We start from the raw sequence: 21,651 nt of genomic DNA, 5'->3' as shown, positions 1-21,651 counted from the left end.
TAAGGGGGCCGGGGGCATCCCCACTTTGCCAGGAGGGTGGCATTTGGTGGCATCGCGTGTTCGTTACCAGCAGATTGAGGCCAGAGGAGGGGTGAGAATCGGGCACTTGCGTGTGATCTGGGCCCCACTGGGTGGCGGGCGTTCCAGAATCTGGACCGCAGAAATGAGGCGTCGGGGGCAGCTGGGGAGGAGCGGCTGGGCTGCCCCCCTCTGTCGGGCTGGGGCTGGAAGGACAGGAGGGGAGTCCTGAGCCCAGAGCTCTGAAAACGTGGAGAGTGTGCACCTGCCCCGGGGTGACCTGCTCGTCTCCTGCCCCTTCAGTGGCTTCACAGTCAGCCTCCCACCGCCCCCGGCTCAGCAGCGGCAGCGCAGAGAAGCAGTAGCTCAGGGGCAGCGCCCGCCGAGGCCTGTCTCCCAGGGGCCGCTGAGAGGACCCAGGGGCCTTGGTGACCACTGAGGAGGGACGCCGGGGGCCGGGACTCCTGCCCGACCCTTGTCTCCGACAGTCGTGCAGCTGCAAGGATCGTCTGGCCACGAGGAGGGAGGCCCTGCCCGGCCGCGCTCTGCAGCACCGGGGCACCGGCGCGGGGCCACAGTGTGGAGGAAGCCCCCAGCCGGCGCCCTGGGGCGGGACTGCGGGCGGGTGTGGGTGCAGGTGCGGGCGTGGGGCCCCTGCCCTCGGAGCAGGTTCTTCTGGTGCTAGGCCCGGGGACTGCTGCAGCTCGGCCTGTTTACCTGGAAACAGCTGGGCCGTATTTATGGAAAGGTATTTATGGGCAGCCAGACATGCCCACTGCACCCCTGGGCGCTGGAGGGCTGCCCGCCTCCTGCCCAGCCCGGGAAGCCCTGACTTGGGACTGCGGGACCCTGAGGGGCCTCTGGGTGGGCGCTTCGGTACCATGTGAAACCCAGTAAGTTAAGAAAGGAGCAGCCACTTCCTCAAGGCCTGTGTGTTCACTGCTTCGTGTGGGGCCCGCGGGGTGGCCTCCTGGGGCTGCCGCCATGAATGCGCCTGGCCGGAGAGGCCCGTTTGGCCCCTGTGCCCCTCTGGGGACAGGGGAGCCACACAAGCAAAGTCGGGGTTTATCCCGGTTCCCGGTGCTCTAGAGGGGCGTGGTGCCCCGAGACCGAGGAAGCGCTGAGTCCCAGAGCCTGCGTGGGGGAAGCATGGCCCCGAGGGGAGGAGGGAAGGGGTGCTGTTGGGGGCAGCCTGGGTGCCTCCCTACTCCTACCCTGGCCCTATCTTCAGGGTAGAGCCAGTGGAGAGGGCTGGACCCAGATTGTCACGCTGGACACCTAGGTCTGGGCTGTAGCCCCCTCCCCCTCCCCTCCAGCACCAGCCCAGGTAGCTGATGCCTCTAAGGGCGAAGGATCTCATGGGGCAAAATAGGGTGGGTTCTAGAAAGCCCTGTCCCCTTAGACAACTAGTGAACTGCCAGTAGCAGAGGAAACCGAATTAATGGGCCACCATGTCAAGACTCTGAGATACATGAATATAATCCACACCTGGAAGGGGTTGGGGATGGTGGTGGTAACGTGATGCGGGAAGAAGCAGAGGCCAAGAAGGACCAGGGGCAGGACTGAGCGGGAGCGTGTGGGCGCTGCAGTCGGAGGGAGGGTGGCAGGAATCAGGCTGAATAGTGGGTTCTCCAGCTCAGGACACTCGCAGGAGGCAGCATGGAGGCTGAGAGAGAGAAGATACAAAGGAAAGATCGGTAGAAATGGGCAAGGGAAGTGTTAACACCCGTGTGTCTGAAGTCCTAGAAGAAGCAGGTAAAACCCATTGACACAAAGCAGCAAGTTCTCAGGTCCAAAGCTGGATGGTCTCAGATGGAAAGCACTCAAGGTGCAAATAAAACAAAATAAAAAAGCCCTCGTCCAAAGAACTTAAAGAATAGTAGTGGCGAGGAGAAACGCCACAATCCCAGAAAAAATAAACAGGAGTCAAGAGTGACATCTGACTCCACGGCAGGAACGCTGAAAGCGAGAAGATGGTGATGTTGATTTCAAAACGTTGAAGAGGAGATGTCGAAATTTGAATCTCACGGCCTTGAATCATGTGTCCTGCTAAACTGTCACTGAGAGGCAAAGTGGACGTTTATTCTCAGGTGTCCAGGGCCTCGGTGGGCACCGCGCGAGAACCAGACGTGAAAATACGCTCAGAGAAGTTTCCCAGCAAGAAGGGAAAGTGTGAGGTAGTCACTGCATTTCCCATATGACCTAGTGACTAAGAGAATATTACAACAATCACAGCGGAAGCCAGGTGAGGCGGGAGCTGAGGCAGGTGGGGAAGAGAAAGACACTGAGAAAAGGGAGCGAAACTCTAGTGCAGTTGGAGCTGAATAAGAAACCGTGACCTCCGCAAAAATGCTGGCAGGATGTTTAACTTTCAGATGGGAGGGAATTTCACCTCTCCAGTGGAAGGCAGGAAGGAAGGGTCAGGCAGAATGAGGAAGTAGATTAAAGCCTGATTGAAGTTGTTACAGATGATCAAAGATCAGATCCCTAGACTGCATTAAACATGCTTCCACAGCCTTTTGTTTACGAAAGACATACCTGGAAGGACAGAAGTATAAGCGTACAAAGTAAACAGAAAGAAAGCCGGGCCGTGAGTTTCGTTATTTCAGGGTGAAAAGCATCGTATGTGCCTGTATGTAAATATACACACATACGTGCCCCAGCAGTCGAGGCTCAGATCCGTAAAGCTGTGGTGGGTGTAACAGGCGGAAATGATTAAACCGGTGATTTTAATAGAAAAGCCAATACAAAAGCAAGACACAGCAATGATAACGTTTTAATCATCTTTACACACACGCTGTGTATACCTATGCCTATATTTATTTATTTCTAGTCACATATGTACACATCTATGTTTAAGTCTATGAACTTCACACTCAGCGAATGGAGAATAACGGAACATTTAACAAACCTAAAATTCCGTCTTTGAAGGGTAATAAAGAAGAATATTCTAAAAAGATTGATGATTTTTTTAAACATGAAGCAAGAAAAAAAAATACAGAAGATGGGAGGGTTAACTACAGACACAGAGAATAAGACATAAAAGAGTATTAGGAACAGCTATGTACTAGTAACTTTGAACACTTAGAAAAATGGATATGTTTTGGGAAAGTATAAAATGCCAGGATCAGTGTAAGTAGAAATTAAAAATGTGAATAAACCAGTAACAAGTAAATGCAAACAGTAGTCACAGCTCCACCTCCCCCTCTGTCACCAGGAACACCTGGGACAGGTGTCGGTAAAGGGGGCTGGGCCAGACTTCCAAGACACGGGAACTTGTCTGATGTGAGATGTTCCAGAAACATTAAATAGAGGAAAAGCGACTCATTTCAGGAGGCCAGTCCCAACTGGGTTCTACAACCAGGCGAGGGCAGTACGAGAAAAGAAAATTACAGACTCGCAACATGTATGCAGAAAGCCTGAGTAAAATATGCCGGCGTCTCAAAAATATTTAGAAAGAACCCACTTGATCCAATGGGACTTGGACCTGATTAAAATGAGAGGACAGTTTAACATCAGAAAACGTGTCCGTGTGTTTGGGTGACATGAAAAATCACGACGGTCTTGCTAGAAGTAGAAACAGCATTCCATATAAAGTTCAGCTCTCTTTCGGATGTAAGTTCTTGGGAAACTGGGTACAGGAAGGTGCTTTCTTGGCAATGGTCATGTGCTAAGAATGTACTAGTTGAGCAGGGAAAGTGATGGATTCCAGCAAGCGGCCCAGGCCTCCTCGCCCCCCGACCTGGGCTCCTGCCTCCCCTCCCCCGCGTTGCTGGTCTCCTCAGCCCTGATGTGACAGCCTCTATTTCTGGCCATCCTTCCACATTAGAACTGGGGGCATGGGCTCGGCTTGTGTCATGCTGGGCCACCTGGACAGGACCTGGGTTGGGCCCTGTAAACTTCGTGGGAAGAATGAACAAGTTCCCTTAAAGATGGAGAATCAGATCGTCACTCACTCCTCCTGACCCCAGCGGAGCTTGGAGGACCCCAGGCCATACCATCAGGTGAGCAAAAGAAATGAGAGGTGTTCAGACCTGCGGGGAAGGGACAGACCAGCCTGTCGCTTTAGGAGAGCTGAGAGGGCCAGGGACAGATTAGCACAATCAGAAGAATTTGGCAAAGTGGGCCGTAAAATCATATCGAGGATAGGAGATGTATAAAACCTATAAAAATCTGTAGTTCTAAAATACTGCCAATGACCCACTAGAAAACAGAATACAGAATAAGATCCTGTTCAACGTGGCAACAAACCCCGGAAATACCGGAATTTATCTCGCGAGAAGATGGGTGAAGCCCTTCACAGTTTCAGATCTTAAGGGCCAGAAAGTGAGGATGCCGGCCCCGGCCAGCCCTCAAACGGACTTGGTTCCAGTGACGGGGTAGATGGGTGACAACTGGGGGGGGGGGGGGCGCGGTTTGGGGCCCAATGTCAGGAATGCTGACAACAGAGAGCCGGGAGGAGGTGAGTGGGGTTCACCGAAACCCAAGGGCTCGCAGGGGTGTGGGTGGAGAGGCGGGATCGGCACGTCCAAACACTGGTGCACAGCGTTGCTCCCAAGGGGCAGAAACGGCGGTCCAAGGGCTCTACGTGAGGCCTGGGGATTGGGGTCCGCCAGGCACCGTTGGGTCCCAGGGGCCTGGGGGTCTTTGGATGCAGTGTAGGCCGAGGGCTGGGCTGCAGTGCCTTGCCGGCCACCAGGGGCGATAGAGGGCAGCCGGGGCCGGGTTGGGGGGGGTCTCCCAGCACGAGGGACCCGTCAGGGATGTTCCCTAGTGGTTGGGAGCAGCCAGATGTGCAGAGAGATCCTAAAACTCTTGTTGAGTGCGGTGAGAACGAGGTCATGGGAACATGCGCCCTTTATGTAAATTATGTCCCCTGCTCCATAGAGGGGAAACTGATTTACAAGGACATGCAGTACATGGGAGGGGGGCCTCCAGGCCCTGGGGTGATGAGCTCAGCTCGGCCCCTGATGCTCCCCCTACAGAGGGCTGGGGGGCCGTCCAGCTGTGTGACCGCCTACCCCTGGCCTCTGCGCTCCCGCGAGCCACCCCCTGTGCTCCCACCTCTCCAGGGAGGGCGGAGGGTGCCCACTGCCCCTCGGGGCTGGGCACTGAGGTGCCCAGGCAGCTCTGGGGAAGGGGCGCAAGCCCCCACTCCTCACTGCTCCACAGTCATATCCACCCTGGTGCCCCGAGGCGAGAGGCCCCTGTGGAAGGGCTGGGACACCACAGTGTCGTTCCCACTGGACCCCGTCTGGACGTAGGCTTTGCTGGAGTCGGCTGGGGTCCTAGGGAGCCTCAGCGGCCCCCCACAAACCCGCTGACCCCACCAGTAGGCAGAGGGCCCTTGGGCCTCTATCTCCCCACTTTGTAACAGGAGGGGCCGGGCTAGGTCCATTCCTGGTGTCGCCCCCTCCCCAGGGAAGCAGGTGTGACAGGCTCCTCCATGGGAACCCCTGTTATCTGGAGGGGGGAGTGTCACTAGGCACCAACACCAAGGACGTCTGTGGTCCTAAGAGGAGCAGCTCGGCAAGGAGGCAGGTCCGAGCACCCTCCAGCTGGGGGTGGGGAGGGTCCCGGCTGGCCCTGCCCTGGGAGGGGGTCATGATGATGGGATCATGACACCAGGGCCCGCAGGGCTGGACCCCAAGCTGAGCAGAGAGGCCCCTCGGAGGGGCCCCAGCAGGCACAGGTGCTGGGGGGAACCTGGGCTTTCCTCTCACTGCCCACAACCCACCCTTCTAGGCCCCTCCAGGCCTCACTGCAGCTGGGGCCCTGTGCTTCCCGATTCTGCTGGGAGGGTTTTTGTCCCGAGCTGGCCTGGTCTGGGCCTCCCCAGGTGGACCCAGCCACCAGCAGCCCCGTCTCCAGTGATGGCCCCTCCCCAGGGTCCCGGGATGTCCTTCCTCCAGGCTAAGCATTCTTAATCTCTGCCTCCCAGGTAGAGGGCCTGCATCCACTCTGCAGAAGGAAACTGAGCTGAGGTCGCTGACCCCAGGTCACTAGAGCAAGGACGTGACCCAGGGCTTTTCCAATTAACTGAAAACGTACCTGGCCAGCGAAGGGCGGTGGGCTGGCCTGCCCTCCCCGACAGTCAGGGGTCAGTGGTGAGAAGGAATAGGCCGGCTGCGGGCAGGTGGGCTTACACACTGATGCTGCCCACCTGCTCCTGCCCAGGGCACGCACACACGTGCACACACACACCAGACACACACCTGCCCCTCACCCTGGTCACTAGCTTGCCCCACAGCAGCTCCAGGAAAAGAGCAGGACTTAGCTCACAGGTGGGAAAATGCAGGCCCCAGATTTCCGCCTGTCCAGGAAGGAGGAGGAGCTGGGCCTGCTCTCCGGTGACCCCACCCCTCAGATCAGGCCTCTTTCACGGAGCCTGGCCCCGCGCCATCCCCTCACCCTGCAGAGCACACGCCCAGGGTGTTCCTTCCAGCTGCCCCAGGCCATGGAGGTCACCTTGGACGTTAAAGGGAGGAGCTGCCCCTCCCTTCTGGTGCCGAACCCCTCCACCACCTGGTTCAGTGGGCGGGGCTGAGATAAGCTCCACCCCCACCCAGTCTCCTCCCCCTGGGCCGGCGCACTCTTCCACTTCCTCTTGCAGCCAGCCCCCGGGATGGAAGGGACAGAGGGCTGGGCTCCCCGAGTCACCCAATTCTGGTCAGCGGGTGGGGATCCACACCCCAGCTTTCAAAGGAAGACAGGGCCCCAGCAGATGGTCAGGAGAACGCTGGGAGCCCCACCCCAAGGACAGCACTGCCTGAGCGAGAAGGGCAACGGGCATGGGTGTGGGAATTGGGAGGGCTAGCAGGGGGCTTCCTGGGGGAGCAGACCCGTCCTCCTCGCACCTGGCCCAGCAGCGCCCTGCCACCCAGGTGGCCATCACCCTCTCCTGGGAAGCAAGACCCTTCTTCCCTAGCGGCTCAGAGACCAGGCCAGCCTGCCTCTCCCCACCTGCGTGTCCCAGGGGATCCTCGGGGAGCAGACCAGCTGGGAGGTGAGGGATGAGAGGACACCGCAGAGGGGTTCCCACAGCCTCTGCCATGTCCCCGAGTCCCCCAGCCCCACCGGCCAGGCTCAGCCTCAAGGGGCTTCATGGGGATGGGCTTGCCCATGACGTTCCAGGTGGACAGATGAGGCAGGCCCAAGGACTAACACAGGGTGACCATGAATGGGGGCCCAGCACAGGTGACCACACAGAGTGGGGGAACCAGTCCCGCCCACAGCACGTTGGGAATTTCTCAGGGACTGGTATGGCCTTCACTGGGGCTCACAAATGTGCAAATCCAGGTGTTAAAGAAGTACTTTAATGTCTCAAAGTCACAATTCCAGTGCTGGCTCTGCAGGGTCACCTGCCGGCAGCTGGCCCTCCTCTGGGAACATGGGGCAGCCCTGGGTACTCAAGGCTGGGGCAGGAGGGGTGCAGGAGGGCGAGCCCTCCAGGTCACCCATGCTCTTCTCAGGGCCATCCGCCTCGATCGCTCGCCCACGGCATAACTGCCCTGTGGGTGCACAGGGAGCTGGGCGGGGCAGCCAGGAGCTGGGGGACGGCGTGGCCAGCAAGCAGGCCTGGCTGGGCTCCTCCCAGGGACGCAGCCTGGGGTGAGGGCTGGCACGGCTCCTGAGCTTGCCAGGAGGATGCCCCTCCTGAGGGCGTATGGCCTTCCTCCTTGGAAACGTCCGGAGCCTGCGCTGCAGCCCACGGGGCCTTGGGAGGCCAGGGAGCTTTCGGGCCCTGGGAGCAAGCCCACTGCGCTCCCTGGGGATGGACTCCACTTGCTGGAGTGTGGACCGAAGCTGCACGGCCGCAGTCTGGCCTGGCGAGGTGCCGGCAGATCTGGCTACACGTCCGTCTCCACCCGCAGCCGCTCCATCCTGCGCATGTTGCCCTCCACGGCCACGCGGCTGGTGATGCTCCGGGCTAAGTCCTCAGGGAACCAGCCCGTCTCTCCATCCCGCAGCCTCTCGCCATAGAACCATCCTGGACCCAGACCCGGGGCAGGTGAGAGCAGGCTCCTGGGCAGCAGGCAGGGGCCCCTGTGTCGGCTCCCCCTCGGAGCTGCTGTTCCAGAAGACGCCAGGGCCAGGCATCCCTTGGAGCAGACCCCCCTCCCCGTCTTGCCCAAGGTCACGTGGGCACCTGGTCTTCCACCAGGTGCTCGGCCCCAACACTGGGCTCAGGGGCTGAGCTCACTCCAACCAGCTTGGTCCGTCCTGTGCAGGTACTTGCAGGGGCCACCCTCCCGCTTAGGATACAGAGTGACCAAGAACCCACTTCTGATCCTGCAACTCGGGGACATCTGAGACGTCCTTGAGGGAGGGTACTGAAGGGGGCCCTGGAATCAGGCCCACTGTGAGTACATGCCCACTTCCGGGGTGGGGGCACTCAGGGCAGCTGCCCATGCCAGTGTGCTCTGGACCCTTGCTGGGGCCCCCAGGCTCTCACGCAACACTAGCCTGCCCGGCCCCTCCCACCTGCCCCACGTGCATCCCCCAGGCCCATCCCCTGTGCTCACCGTCCTCTTGCTCCAGGACCAGGACCACATCTGCCTGCTGCAGTGTGATCTCGTCCGCCTGCTTGGCCAAGTAGGCCTTGGTGATCTCCACCTGGAGCAGGTCTGGCAGAGAGGGCAGGCCTCAGGAGCAGGACTATTCCAGGGAGGTGGTGGGCTCCAGTCCCAACACACCCCCTGTGGCTTGGTCTCGGTGGGGCCCAGGGGCCCCCAGGTGTCCCAGCACACGGTCACGTGGCAGCTTCCCTCCGGCTAAAGCTGCGACCCCTCCAGAGGCTGCAGGACCTGCTGCTCCCACTTTCAGGGCCCAAATGCCCAGCACCAGCAGAGGGTACACCCAGCTTCTAAGGGGCCAGGCAGGGCCCGAGCCGGGTGACAGCTCTCCGGGCCAGCCCACTCCAGCTCCTTGGCCTCAGTTTCCCCAGCTACTGAGCAGCGGGGAGGATGAGGCCCTGAGACGGCGCTGGGCCTGTGTGTGCAGATGGACACACACGTACCTGGGGCTGGGGCCCCTTACCTGGCAGGTCACCCTGGGGGCAGGCTGTGGGGTGGACAGAGGGCTGGACAGCACCTCTCCCCTTCAGGCCCACCCCCCAGCCCAGGGCCGGGAAGGGGTTGTGAGCCCTGCTGCGTTCGGGGGCGGGGGGCAGGCGCTTACCTCCTTTGTTAGTGGGGTCTTGCTGCTGCCTCTCCCAGCGCGTGAGTGCTGTGATCCACCGCGCGCGGTCACTCCTGGGGGCAGAGCGCACGTGAGCGAGGCCCGAGGCCGATCCTACCAGCTGACGACCTTCGCTTCATGCTCCCCACCCAGTGTGGCACGGTGGGAGGGTCGGGGTGTCCGAGCCCCCCACAGCCTTCGAGGTGGGAAGGCAGTGGGATGAAGGATTACGCTGCCCGGGCACACTTTGGTGAGCCAGCCGGGAGCTGGAGGTGTAAGTGGGTGGCCCCTCTGGTCTCCCTGACCCATTGCGCTGGGGGCCGAGGCGCAGGAAGTCACAGGCTCCGGAAGGAGCGGCAGGCAGGCCTCCCCCAGGCAGGCTGACCCCGAGTCACATCTGGCCAGGGACATGGAGTCGGGCAGCGGCTGCACCCACAGGGCCCAGGCTGCCCTGCTTCCTGGCGCCGGACCCCAAGCGCCCTGCCCCGTCAGTTTGCTGTTAGCAGCGCTCAGCCTCAGCTTCCCACCTGGAAAGGGGGCCGTGCTGGAGGAAGCGTGGAGACCCGGCCAGCAGCTTTCTGTGCGCTGGTCCCCCCACCGTCTGCCCTCACTGCCCTGCGTGGCCCCCACCCTGTGCTCCAGCCCCACTGTCCTCCTGGCAGGGGCCTCCTGCCTCACGGTCTCGGCACTGCCGTGCCTCTGCCGCAGGCCCCTCCCCAGGGCCCCCACCCAGTGCTCCCTCCCCTGCCTCGTTTCTCCTTAGTCCTCTCCCCTTGGACACACGGGACAGTTCAGCCGCGCACTTTGCAGCTGGTGTGTCCCCCTCCCGGGAGTGTGAACTGCTTGAGGACTAGGCCGTCCCGGAACCCTGGATCAGGCATCCCGTCCCCACGGAGCTCTCAGGATCGCCCCCGCCGAGCCCACCCATCTTACGCTGAGTCGGAGGATAGCAGGATCTTCTCCTGGCGGCCCTCACTGTTGTGCAGCAGGGTCAGCTGGAAGGCGTGCGGTACGAAGGAGCTGCGGTTGCCGCCCCCCGGCAGAGAGGCCTCCGAGGGCTCCATCTTCTGGACCTGGATGTGGTCCAGCTGGGCGTAGTCCTGGACCACGAAGCTGTCCTCACTGTAGGGAGACAGGCGGTCGGCCAGATGCTGCAGAGGTCTGTGGGCAGCCCGAGGGCCAGCCAGCCGGAAGGATGCTCTCGAGAGCTGGCCCCAGCCCACTTCCCCGGCTCCAAGGCCACGGCTGCTGCCTGCTCCCCGTCGCGAGGCCATGAAGCCTGGCGACCACGGGCGGGGCCCACCTCTTCTTCTTGGTGACCACGAGGACGTCGTTGAACAGGAACAGGTAGCATGTCGGTCGGCTAGAGAGTTTTCGGAAAAGCCCGGTTTCTTCCACCATGAAGAGCTCCCCGCGCTTCAGCAGCCAGCGGGAAGCAGAGATCAGTGGGAGGGACTGGGGGCAGAGCGGGGACAGGGGTGAGTCCCGGGCGTGGTGGCAGGGATGTGCAGCCATGGGGACTGAGCCCTGCCTCTGGGAACGGGGTGACCAGGCCTCCCTGGGCTGCATCGAGGAAGGGAGTGTGACTGTCCGGGCCTCAGACAAAGGGCTGTGCAGGCCGCGGACAGGAGCTCAGGGGGCGGCTGCTCTGTGCCTGGCCCAGGCCCAGACCTTGCGCAGCAACCTAGGACAGGCCTGCCCTGCTTCCAGCCAGGCCCAGGGGCCCACAGGGCACCTACCGAGGGCTCCCCTCAAACCAGGGGACGAAGGCTGCTCTGGGGAAGCCTCCTGGCCCACCTCACACCAAGCAGGGGGCTCGGATCGGCTGCTTCTACGCAGGCTGTGAGGAACCCCTGATCTGCGGGGCCACCTCTGGCATCCAGGGGCCTTTGCTGCAAGTGGAGCTCCCTCCCCTTCCGCGGCCCAGAGAACAGGCCCGGCTGAGGCAGACACCCCTGCCTCCGCCACATGGGTCCCATGTCGCCATGGCCGGTGCTCAGACAGCCTTCCGCCAGCAAGGCTGGCGCTGGCCTGTCAAGCCGGAAGGGGAGGGGCAGGCAGGGCAGGCTTGGTGGGGACGGAGCCAGGAGGTCCTGCCCACCAGCCTCTGCCCCCCTGACACGCCCCACCGGACACCTCACCCCTCCTGGGGCTCTGAGCCCCTGCACCCCCACCTGGCCCAGCTGCTCTCCCGCCTTCATGCCCTCCAGTTTCGAGATGTGGGGGTAGAGGGGTGAGAGGCCGGCTCAGGGGTCGGCCAGGCCCAGGGTTGGGTCTTTGCTCTGGTCGGGGGCGTATTTCACCCCAAACGTGACATCTGTTGCCCGGCCGAGGAGAGGCTCAAGACCCCGGCCAAGGGTGTGGGCTCAGTGGGTCCGTGGCCGTCATCACCCAAACGCCTCCTCTGTGAAGCCACCCTGACTCACCCTCGTCGGAGCCTCCGTGCCCTCCCTGCTCGGCCCTCCGGCCCCGCCCACGGCACTGGTTCCCATGGGCTCCGGCCTGCCGGGCAGCGTCTGGGGGCTAGAGGTCAGCGGCTCAGCCTGACTGATGATAAGCTGGGGCCGGGCCCACAGAGCTGCCCCGGGGACCCTGGGTCCCCGAGTCTCCTGCCCACCCGCACGCCCACGGGGCTCTGCTGCAGCCAGGCCGTGGGGGGAGGGGAGAGCCAGGGCAGTGGGGCGGGGTGGAGGCTGCCTCCAGGCCCCGATTCCAGAGAGCAGCTCCCACTTCGCCGGACGGCCCGAGCTGCTGCTGGGGCAGCCCCTGGACGGCACAAGGATGGGCTGGTCTGTGGGATGGTGGGGAGCCGTGTGGGCAGAGGTCTGAGCTCTGCTTGCTTGGGTGGAGCTGTAGGCCGCCTAGACCCCCGACCCCGGGACCAACAGACCCATCCTGGCCCCAGCAGGAAGCCTGAGCTGGCCCTGAGGTCGTCCAGCCCCTGCTCCCAGCACAGCTGACGAGGAGCCTGGGCCCAGGCTGAGCCCTGCCACCGGGCCTGCCACTGGCTCCCCGTCACCGGCCCCGGGGTCTGCCCTCTGCCGCTGCTGACCCACCGCAGGCAAGGGGGCGGCGGAGCTGAGACCTGAGGCCAAGGAGCACGCTCTCAGGTGGGAAGAGGCCTGGAGAGGTCGAGGCGGAGGCCCAGCCCTGGGCTTCACCGGCGGGGGGGCAGGGGGTCACCCCCAGAGGCCTCTCTCCAGCCTGCACACTGGGGGGCGGTGACCCCTGACCGCACAGAGCCGGGCCTGGGGACAGGTCAGGGGCCGGTGGGGCCCGCCTACCTTGACCCTACTGAAGTCCAGTTGTGTGTGCAGTGTGTACATCTGCTCCATGCGCTCCATCCGGTGGGCCCCCTCGTTGCACTGCTTCACCAGCTACGGGGCGCGCACGCGAGAACAAGTGCTGAGGGCCGGCCCACAGCCTGGCGCCAGACCCCACGCCCGCCCCGTCCAGCCTAGCCTGGCCCCCCGCGACAGCGGCCCTCACGGCTGTCCTGGTCCCTGCCCCGCCCCGGGCTCAGCGACTGTGTGAGCGGCCCTCTCTCTGAAGCCTCAGTTTCCCCACCGGCACCGTGAGGAGCTTGCGAGGGACCGTCTGGAGACCCTCTCTGCCCCGCCTTCAGGGTCTCTGCCGACGGGTGGGCGTGGGGACAGAGCTCGGGGTTGGGCTGGGGCTGGGCGCCGCCTCCCCTACCCTGGACCCCTCACCTTGCTGATGGCCTTGAGTGCACGGCTGGCGGCCTTGTATCTCTCGGGGTGGCCCTGCGTCTTGAGGCAGAGTGTCTGCAGGAAGAGACCAGACGTGAGAAGCCACACGCGGCCTTCTGCACCCCGGCTCAGGGGCCTGCCTGGGGCAGGGGCTCCCCTACCAATGCCAGACCCCGGGGGGCACCCAGGCCCCACCCCTTCAGTTCTTGGCTGTGGTGCTCCAGCCTGGGAGGCCCCTGAAGCCTCTATTTCTCCACTTCCCCGAGGGCCCGGAGGGTCTGATATCCTGTCTGCCTGGGATGCTGACCCGCTCTGCACGGGCCCCGTGCTGCCTCTCAGAGCTCAGCTGGGCTCCTGCCACGTGCGGGCTCTTGTGTGCACGTGTGTGTACGTGTACCTTTCACCCCACAAGGCCCGCTGCCCCATGAGCTGGCATCTCAGAGCACAAGCCACTCCAGGAAGCCCCTCGGAGCCCCTCTGTCCACAAAACGGGGACGGTGCCGGTGCCTGGGTCACCCCGGGCCCACGCCCAGGACAACTGGCCGAGGGTAGGGGGAAGCAACAACCCTGACCGATGCTCGGCAGGGGTCTGGGCGACACCGGATCAGACTCAGGACACGAACGAAGCCCGTAACCGTCAAGCAGATGAACAAAATCCAGCAAGTGCCGGAGCAGCTCCCGGCAGAGGGAGTTCCGCGGGCGGTGCTGCTGACAGCGGCCACGGTCACTGTGGCCGTTAAAGCCGTCCTGTAATTGTCCTCATAACCATACGTGACAGACGGAGCGGGGGGAAAAGGGCAGGAGGAAGCAATGCTCTCTCTGCCTGCAGATGGACCCCGGGCCACCGCCCTGTGCACTCACGTCCGTCAGGAGGGGCAGCCGGGTCACCCTCTGCATGGGCAGGATCAGGAAGGAGATCATGGGCAGACCCCCGCACGCGGGCCGTTGCTCGATCTCCCTCAGGGCCTCTCGGAAGGCAGCGCTGCTGCTCCTGCAACAGGGAAAGGCGTTCTCAGCCGTGGCGGGAGGCGAGGCCAGTCCATCAGGAGAAATCGGGTGGAAGCTGCAGAAGCCGGGCTGCGAGCAGCAACGTGCCCTGCGGCAAGGGGCCCGGAGCCTCCCGAGGCCACCCACCCACGCCCTGCCGGCCCCGTCCCGGGCCCCGGGCTGGCTCACGTCAGCTGCTGCAGGGCGCGCTGCTGGTAGACCTCGTTGGAGCAGTAGGAGACGTAAGGGTGGAAGTGCCGCTCGGCGTGCTCCTCCAGGATGTCACTGACGTCCTCCACGCACACCTGTGCCCTGTGCCGCTTCTCCAGGTCCTCGAAGAACCTGTGGGAGCGACGGTGAGGCCCAAGGGCTGCTGGTCTGTCCATGGCCCTGCGCGTGTGAGCGCACACACGCACACACGCGCACACGCACAGAGCAAGGCTCCCAGATGCACCCACACCAGGTGCTGGGTGGGTCAGCTGCTAGGGCCCCCCCCCGGGAAAACCCCAGGACAGATCAGCTCCTTAAACCTGAAATAACTGGGCACATACCCATGGCCAAATCCAAGGCCACTTCCTGCTAGAGTCTCACAGACTCTAGCCAGCATTGTGGGGAGCAAACGGTAGGACAAAAAATTGCCACTTTGACTGGATTCCCTGGGACTTGGGTCAGAATTGCTGGGAGCCGCCTGGAGCCCCGGCCGCCTCTGCCCGGCGCAAGGCAGGGGCAGGGGTTCTGCTCCTTGCAGGTGTTTGGGGTCTGACACCTAATCGTCTCCCATAGGCCTCACCCCAGTCTGCAAGGGGGCAGGAATGGGACCCACCCCCTCAGGTTAGGGAGGGGATGCTGAGGCTCCAGGCGACGCCACAGGGTGTTATGGGGTCGCCTAGGGTGCAGGGCAGTGAGGGGCTGGACCCACACAGGTGCTACCCGGACCTCGCCCTCCATGGGAGTAAACACACACACACACACAGAGGCCCTGGCAGGCCTGCAGCTACACACCCGGCCCCTCCTCCACCTTCTGGCCCTGCAACCAGAGCCCTGGGCCAGGCACCGAACACCTCGGCGCGGAACACGACCCGGGGCTGCAACTCAAGGCCGCCTCCAGCCTGCTCCGTCCCGCGGGCACCTCACGCCTCGTCACTGGCCCTCTGCGCTTGCACGTCCCCAGGGCCAGCTCTTGGTGGCCGCGGGCCCCGTGAGGTTCTCGCGCTCCCTGCCCCCCAGGGCTGTTCCAGGCCGTCCATCCGCACTCGCAGACCGGGGTCACCCAGAGCCCCAGCCTCCCCGCCCTCGAGAGCCTGCGCCATCGGGGGCTGGGCCGACGGGCTGGGCCCGGGCCCGACCTCTGGCTGGCGCTCAGCACGTCCGTGATGTTGGAGAAGAGGTGGTGGTGCTCTGTCTGGGTCATGGTCGCCCGCAGCTCCCGGGACTGCAGGAACTCGGCCACCAGGATGCCGAGGCTGTGCTGGTACGAGAACTCGGATGTGAGGATCTCGAAGATGGCCTGCGGCGAGAGCAGAGCGGACGTTGGGGCAGCTGCGCCCGCCAGGCCCTGCCTGGAGCTGCCCTGCCACACACGGGGCCTGGCCCAGGGTGCGCGGGTGATCAGTGCTCAGGCCGCAGGGATATGATTGGGGGGCAGGGGGCAGGTCGGGACTCGAGCCCCCTGGACAGGACGCAGGCTGGGGCCGTCAGCGCGGCCGTGGGGACATGAGCCCGAGTCCTGGGCTTGCACTCTGGCTCAGCCAGATGAGCTGTGGTGCTGGCAAGGGCTCCCACCCTCGCCCGGAAAGTGGGTAACGGTAGCCCCCCCAGCCCCCACCCCAGCCAGGGCATCAGCCATCGCTGGGTACCGGGAGGCAGCCAATAGGCCAGTGGGCGACGTCGCCAGGGCTGTGGTCCCCGCGCCCCCCACCGGCGTGTCAGAAGCAGGGCCACGCCCCCAGCCCACCCCTCACCTCCTGCCTCTCGTGCTCCTCGGCGGGCAGCTTGTCCAGGATGCCCGACTCCACCACCTGAGGACGGCACGGGCTCGAGTCACAGGAAGCTCATCCTGCCACCGGGCCAGAGCCGGCACGGAGCCAGAGATGCCGGGCTGGCCGGGCAGAGCTGCACCTCGTGGGACACCTGGGACCGCCGAGCTGGCCTGTCCCTGCTCGGTCCCCTCACCCAGGTCTCTCTTCTCCAAGGACACCTCCCCCCTCAGAAGGGCCCTGGGGCAGCCGAGGAAGGGCATGGGTGTCCGGAGGGAAAGGCCTCTCCAGGGGTGGGACGGGGGCTCTGTCCCACAGAGCCGCCGGGGGCTGGGAGGTGGTGGAGAGACTCAGAAGCACCTGGGAAAGCTGAGGGGCGTGCCGAGCACAGGGCCACGACTCAGGCACACCTGGGCCAGGTGAGCGAGCACCCTGCCCGGAGGTAGGGGTGACACTGTTCCAGCATGGCGCACTGCCCCGCTCTCCACCCCTCAGGCCCCCTGGCCCCCGGCTGCCCCAGCTGGAGCGTGGCTCACTCGGCCACAGTATGCCCGTCGAGTGCCTGCAGAGCCTGCCGGGGGCGACCCTCTGCAGGACCAGGGCCACCTGATTCGTGCTCCCCTCCCCAGCGGGCTGGGCGGAGGCTGCCAGCAGCGCCTGAGCTGGGAAGGTAAATCCTACGCGTCCTCGGACCCAGAGGCTTGGCCGAGACACCTGAGCTCAGGTGACGGGAGCAGAACCTCCGGCAGCGTTTCTAGGATAAACTGTCCTGGATCCCACCCCTGACCCGGGAGGTTGCGCACATGCACCTCCAGGCACACAGCTGGCACCTGGCGGGTGGGAACACACGTGCACTTCCGGAACTTTTCGTGTGCCTGCCCTAACCCCCGCCCCGTCTTGGGCCCTCCCTGGCCGGTGGCCCCATGGCACGCAGTGTCCTGGATCTCGCTGGGCGGTCACCGTGCCTCGGCCCCTCTCCTGCCCCACGGGATGCAAATGAGGAGGCCTGTTGTACCGCAGACAGAAGGGACAGCCAGATGCCCCTCCCTGCTGCCCACCGCGCCCACAGCCCGCACTGCAGCTCCGTCCCTCGGCTCCCAGGGGACGGGGTCAGGAGTCTGTCTGCGCCACGGCCAGCTGCGCCCTCCTGGGGTAGCGAGAGCTGCCTCCCTGGGTACCTGCTTGGAGCACCGGCGCCTCTGTCCCAGCCACGCTCTCCACTGAGAATCCACAGCCCTGCAGGGCAGGGACCAGCCCCATTTTCAGACGTGGAAGGCGAGGGGGCGCCTGGCAGTGGCGCGCAGCTCCGGCCAGGCCTCTCCCCTCCCCTCTGGCCTCCTCACTTGGACCCTCCTGGCACTTTCTGGGCACAGCGCCCTGGGAGGAGGTCCCCTGTGCCCCCAGGTCCCTACAGGTCAGCCTGAGCAGGGAGCTCGGGGAGGGTGAGGGGCTCACCCGTGGGACGACCGTCACATACACACAGATGACACGCCCCTAACCCCTCTCCCCACCGCAGCGACCACCCCCACGGGGCCCCGCAGGGCACGGCAGCTCTGAGACACCAGGAAGATCTCCCTGCCAGCTGGGCACAGACAAGGCGTTTCCAGGAGGCCGCTCCCCTCACCGGGAGGACCACCCACGGGGTCGGGAGAAGGGCCCCTCCCCGCCACCCCGGCCCCACCTCTGGGAGCTGGCTCCAGGTGACCTGGGGGGGCCGGTAGCTCTTGACCACGATGCGGGCATCCGCCTTTTGGGTTTCCTCAGGGCTGGAGGACTCATCGAGTAAGTCATCGTCGGACTCGTGGATGGTGTTCAGGCCTCGCTCCCGGATCTCCTGGTAGAACCGGGGATCTGGGGACAGGGGGTGTGTGTCACCTGCATGGGGGCTCTGAGCGGTCCCGGCCCCCCGGGAACCCACACGCTGAGTCCTCCCCGAGGAGGCCCTGAGAGTGTCAGGTGGTACAGGGCCCCCCAGAGCAAGCTCCCCTCGGGCCGGCTGGCTCCCGTGGCTGAGCTGGCCGAGCCTAGGGCAGGGGTGGCACCTTCAGACCAGGGCTGAGCCAACACATCAGAGAGTGGCACGGGCCAAACTGCACGGCCTTGGGGAGGGGACTGGGCAGCGGCTGTCCCCTGGTCGGCCAAGGGCGCTGGAGGCCGCCTCCTGAGAGCCCCCCAGCCCGAGGTGAGGTTTCCCGCTCTCCGGCTCTGCAGTGGCCACGCGCTCAGCAGCCCCGCCGGGCGGGTGCGCGGCTCGGGACGGCTCTGAGGCAGCCCCTCCTTGCAGCTCCCTCCCGCCCTGGCTCTGAGACCTGGGGCATCACTGCTGCTGTCCTGGGGGACGAGGCCCGATCCTGAGGCCTCCCCATGCCCGGACCTGTGGCTGTCCACAGAGGTTGGGGCTGGCAGGGAGGGGACCCTTTCTGGCTGGGGCCCCTTACACCCACTGGCTGCTGCATCCAGGCTGAGCGGGCACCTACCCGCCAACTCCCATAGGGTACTGCTGGCATCCACCCCTCGGCAGGCTGAAGGCACTGCTCCGGGCCCTGCCACAGCCCAGATGTCACCCACGGCCCCTGAGCCTTTAACACTGGGTCCCTGTGGCCTGTGTCTCTGCACCCCAGGCCCAGGGCCCTCTGCCTGGCCTTGGTCCCACGGGCAGGGCCTGGCGCACACAGCGTACTTGACAAACATCTGCTGAGGGAGCACGTGGAGGCTCTGTCTGCCCGCTGCCCCGCGAGAGCACGGAGTCCAAGGGAACTTTCTAGGCCCATCAGAGCTGCAGGGTCAGACGGGCCACCAGGCCCTCCAGTCCCCAGAGGGAACCCATCCAGCACGTAGTTCTCCGTCTCCCCCAGGATGCCCGAGTGAGACCAGCCTCCCCAGGGCCCAGCCCGGCCGCAGTGCCGCCCGACGGCGCCCCTTGGCCACACTCACCGTCCTTGAAGGAGCCCTTGTGTGCACGTTTCCGCCCCAGCGTCTTCTGTGCAGAGAGACCCAGAGACACGGCAGTCAGCGGGGAGGAGGGGCGGCGGGCAGCAGTCCCTGCACCTGGGCCCAGAGACCAGACCCTCCACATGTGACGCCACGCTGGGCATGCAGAAGGCGCTTAATAAATGTCGGCTCCACGAGGAGGCGGGGCCACCAGGCAGAGGCCAGGGCAGGTAGGGCGGGGTGGGATGGGGCTCAGAGCAGGCAGGGCAGGTGACCAAGGGCTGGGCAGGCCCAGGAGGGCTGCGGAGAGGAGATGGTCAGGAAGGTGGGCCTGGGGGGAAGCCGAGGCAGCACAGGTGTGGCTGGGAGATGGCCTAGAAGGGACACTGGGGTGGGAGCCAGGGCCGCACGGGGGCCCCACGAGTCCGGGACCTGGGGTGGCAGGAAGAGCAGAGCCTGGCAGGTTGGCGTCCAGCTCCAGCACAGGCCCGGGGGCCCAGCAGCTGCTGGTGGGGCTGCAGGGGTGAATTGGGGGGTGGGCAGGGCTCTCAGGGCCCCATACCCTGGTCCTTCCAGTTGCCACTAAGAGCCCGCTTCCTTGGCTGGGACACCATTTCCCCTGACCCACAGGTACACGGGTTCCAGGAAAGCAGGAGCTGGTTTCTCGAAATAAGTTGGAGCCTGAAACTCCCCGTGCTGGTCTGGAACGTGTGGTGCTCCCAGGCGCACCCGGCTCTCCCTGCTGCCCGCCCGGCACCCCCCAGCGCCCCCACCCCTTCCACCTCCAGGCCCGGGCACCCGCTGTCTCCGCAGCCCGTCCTCCACCTGGCTCCCATCCTGTGTCCACGCCTCTACTTTAACCCCTGGGAGCTCTCCTGGGGCCTCTGCTCACTGGGTGCGTGAGGCCTCGGGAAACGCTGGCTGGCTACATGAATCAAGCATGAATGAACAATGGACCCTGCAGGCCTGGCCCTGGGTGGGCGTGGAGGTGTCGGGGTCCAGGCTCTCTGGCGTGCACGGCAGGGGCTGTGCCCTGCCTCGCAGGCCAGGGGTGTCTCTAGCCCAAGGACAGCGGTCCTCCCTGCCCTGCCCCTCTGCACGCTGGGTCACCAGCATTCTGACAGGTGGTCTGGGCTTCTCCCCAGATCAGGGCCAGGGCTCATGGTCTGGGCAGAAGCCCGTGGTGGAGGAGGCCACCGGGACGGTGCCTGTGGGCACAGAGAGCCCTGAGCCGGTGGTCAGGCAGGGCAGGGAGGGAGAGCGTGCAGGGCAGCATCCGACTTCTGAGCTGCCACAAGCCCTCCTGAGTCCCCGACGGGCGCCCCTCGGGCAGACAGACCCCAGGCCAGTCCATGCTGCAAAGCCATGACTGAAATCTGCCCTTCAGATGGGCTGGCTCCCCCTCCGTGCTCAGAGCGACTTGGAGAGAAGGGCTGGCTCCTCCCCGGGCTCCGCTCCCCGCTGTGGCTGAGAGCCGGGGTCCTGGCTAACACCTTCGGTCTTCCTGAGCCTCAGCTGCCTCATCTATAAAATGGGGACATTCACACACTGCTCACAGCCTGGCTGTAGAGCTTCACTGGAATAAACCCTCCCAGGAGTCTGCAAAAGGTGCGTGGCTGCATGATGGCGTGAAGGTGTGTCCGGGCCCCTTCCCCGCCCACAAGCTCCCGAGTCCCCTTGAGGCACGGCCCCCGCCCCGTTGCCCAGGCAGATGAGCCCCCTACCTTATTTTTGGCCGTGGACCGAGCAGGAGGCTGGCTGGGCTCCTCGGCCAGAGCCGGGATCTTGGGGCTGAGCTGGACGGGGCCGCCCTCGCCGCCGGGGGTCCCCAGCCCCTTCATGGCCGCCCGGTAGGATTGGTTCCTCAGATTTCGTCTCAGCAGCCCCCCAGGACCCGTGTCCATGTCATCCAGGGAGAAGCTGGGGGCCGGGAGGAGCCGGGGGTCCCGCCGGGCAGCCTCTTTGCTGAGCGTGGCCGCCCCAAAGCTCTGATGGCGGGCCGGGGTCTTAGCCTTGCTGGACACAGCCAGGCTCCGGGGGATCAGCTGCTGAGTGCCCATCTTGAGGGCTGCCGGGCTCTGCGTGCTCAGGACGATGGTCCTGAGCTCCTGGGGCTCAGGGGACGGCGACGGGGGCACCGGGGCGTCGGGCTGGAAGGCGGCATTGCTCCTGCTTTGCAGGGAGCCCCGGACCATCGGGAGCCCGGACGCTGGGTTTCCCTCGGTGTCGAGATGCAGCTCCGAGTGGAAGCGGTATTCCAGGAGCTTCTCCTCCAAGGAGCTGTCCGAGTGCTGCTGGGACATGCTGAGTGGCCGCGGTGACCTGGGGGAAAGGACAGAGGTGAGGGCAGCCCTGCTGTAGCCGGAGCCCGAGGTATGGCTGAAAGGATGCGGTGCTCAAAGGCTGGCTTCGCAGCCAGAAGCCTCACTTTAAAAATATGTAAAATGGGTACAATAATAAGTACCCAGCTTCCTGAGGATGCTGGGAAAGGTGGGGAGCTCATACACGTAGTGTTTAAACAGGGACCTGGCCGCCGAGGGGCTATGGTGTCACCGGTGCCGAGTAGAAGGTTATCTGTGAGCCTCAAGGGGAGCGGCTGAAGGTTTAGAACCTCATACGACTCGAACATAACATGGAGAGAACTCACTCCTTTCATTCTTTCCCATTTACTTTTAATAAGAACGAGAATAGCCACCACTCATACCCTTCTTATAAATGCAGATCGTCTGAACGTTAAAATTACAAGAGCCGGGTAAGGGTGGAAGCCTTTTTCAGATGCAGAACTAAGATTCTAAGTCACCCGCCCAGGTGGTCCCGCTGGGAGGGAACCTCAGCTCAGAGCTACACCA

General features: G+C 64.1%; 2 protein-coding genes across 2 annotated transcripts in view; one reads left to right on the top strand and one right to left on the bottom strand.

The window, feature by feature from the left end:
* MEGF6 (multiple EGF like domains 6) overlaps positions 1-703 on the top strand; it is a 100,681-nt gene extending 99,978 nt beyond the window's left edge. Inside the window, exon 37 of the mRNA XM_065896114.1 lies at positions 507-703. Coding sequence (XP_065752186.1) covers positions 507-703 — 197 coding nt within the window. The remainder of the gene's footprint in view (positions 1-506) is intronic.
* A 6,615-nt stretch (positions 704-7,318) lies between these two features.
* ARHGEF16 (Rho guanine nucleotide exchange factor 16) lies at positions 7,319-21,114 on the bottom strand. The gene is made up of 14 exons (XM_065876943.1): positions 20,527-21,114; positions 18,806-18,851; positions 17,553-17,722; positions 15,857-15,913; positions 15,242-15,402; positions 14,085-14,237; positions 13,770-13,899; positions 12,909-12,983; positions 12,483-12,575; positions 10,502-10,653; positions 10,132-10,320; positions 9,199-9,272; positions 8,544-8,645; positions 7,319-8,008 (listed from the first exon to the last, which is right to left on the bottom strand). Exons 1-14 carry the CDS (start codon positions 21,103-21,105, stop codon positions 7,869-7,871), a joined length of 2,121 nt encoding a protein of 706 aa, XP_065733015.1. The 5' UTR covers positions 21,106-21,114; the 3' UTR covers positions 7,319-7,868.
* Positions 21,115-21,651: the final 537 nt, after the last annotated feature.

Source organism: Phocoena phocoena, chromosome 1 (assembly GCF_963924675.1).
Source record: "Phocoena phocoena chromosome 1, mPhoPho1.1, whole genome shotgun sequence".
Classification (NCBI taxonomy): Eukaryota; Metazoa; Chordata; class Mammalia; order Artiodactyla; family Phocoenidae; genus Phocoena; species Phocoena phocoena.
This window is presented reverse-complemented; position numbering and strand designations above follow the sequence as displayed.

Excerpts from the sequence above, each read along its gene's own strand:
- ARHGEF16 (XM_065876943.1), bottom strand. The coding sequence starts at position 21,105 with ATGTCCCAGCAGCACTCGGACAGCTCCTTGGAGGAGAAGCTCCTGGAA. Across the intron at positions 15,914-17,552 it reads CCTGGAGCCAGCTCCCAGAG|GTGGTGGAGTCGGGCATCCT; the intron begins GTGGGGCCGGGG and ends TGCCGTCCTCAG. Across the intron at positions 8,646-9,198 it reads AGACCCCACTAACAAAGGAG|ACCTGCTCCAGGTGGAGATC; the intron begins GTAAGCGCCTGC and ends CCTCTCTGCCAG.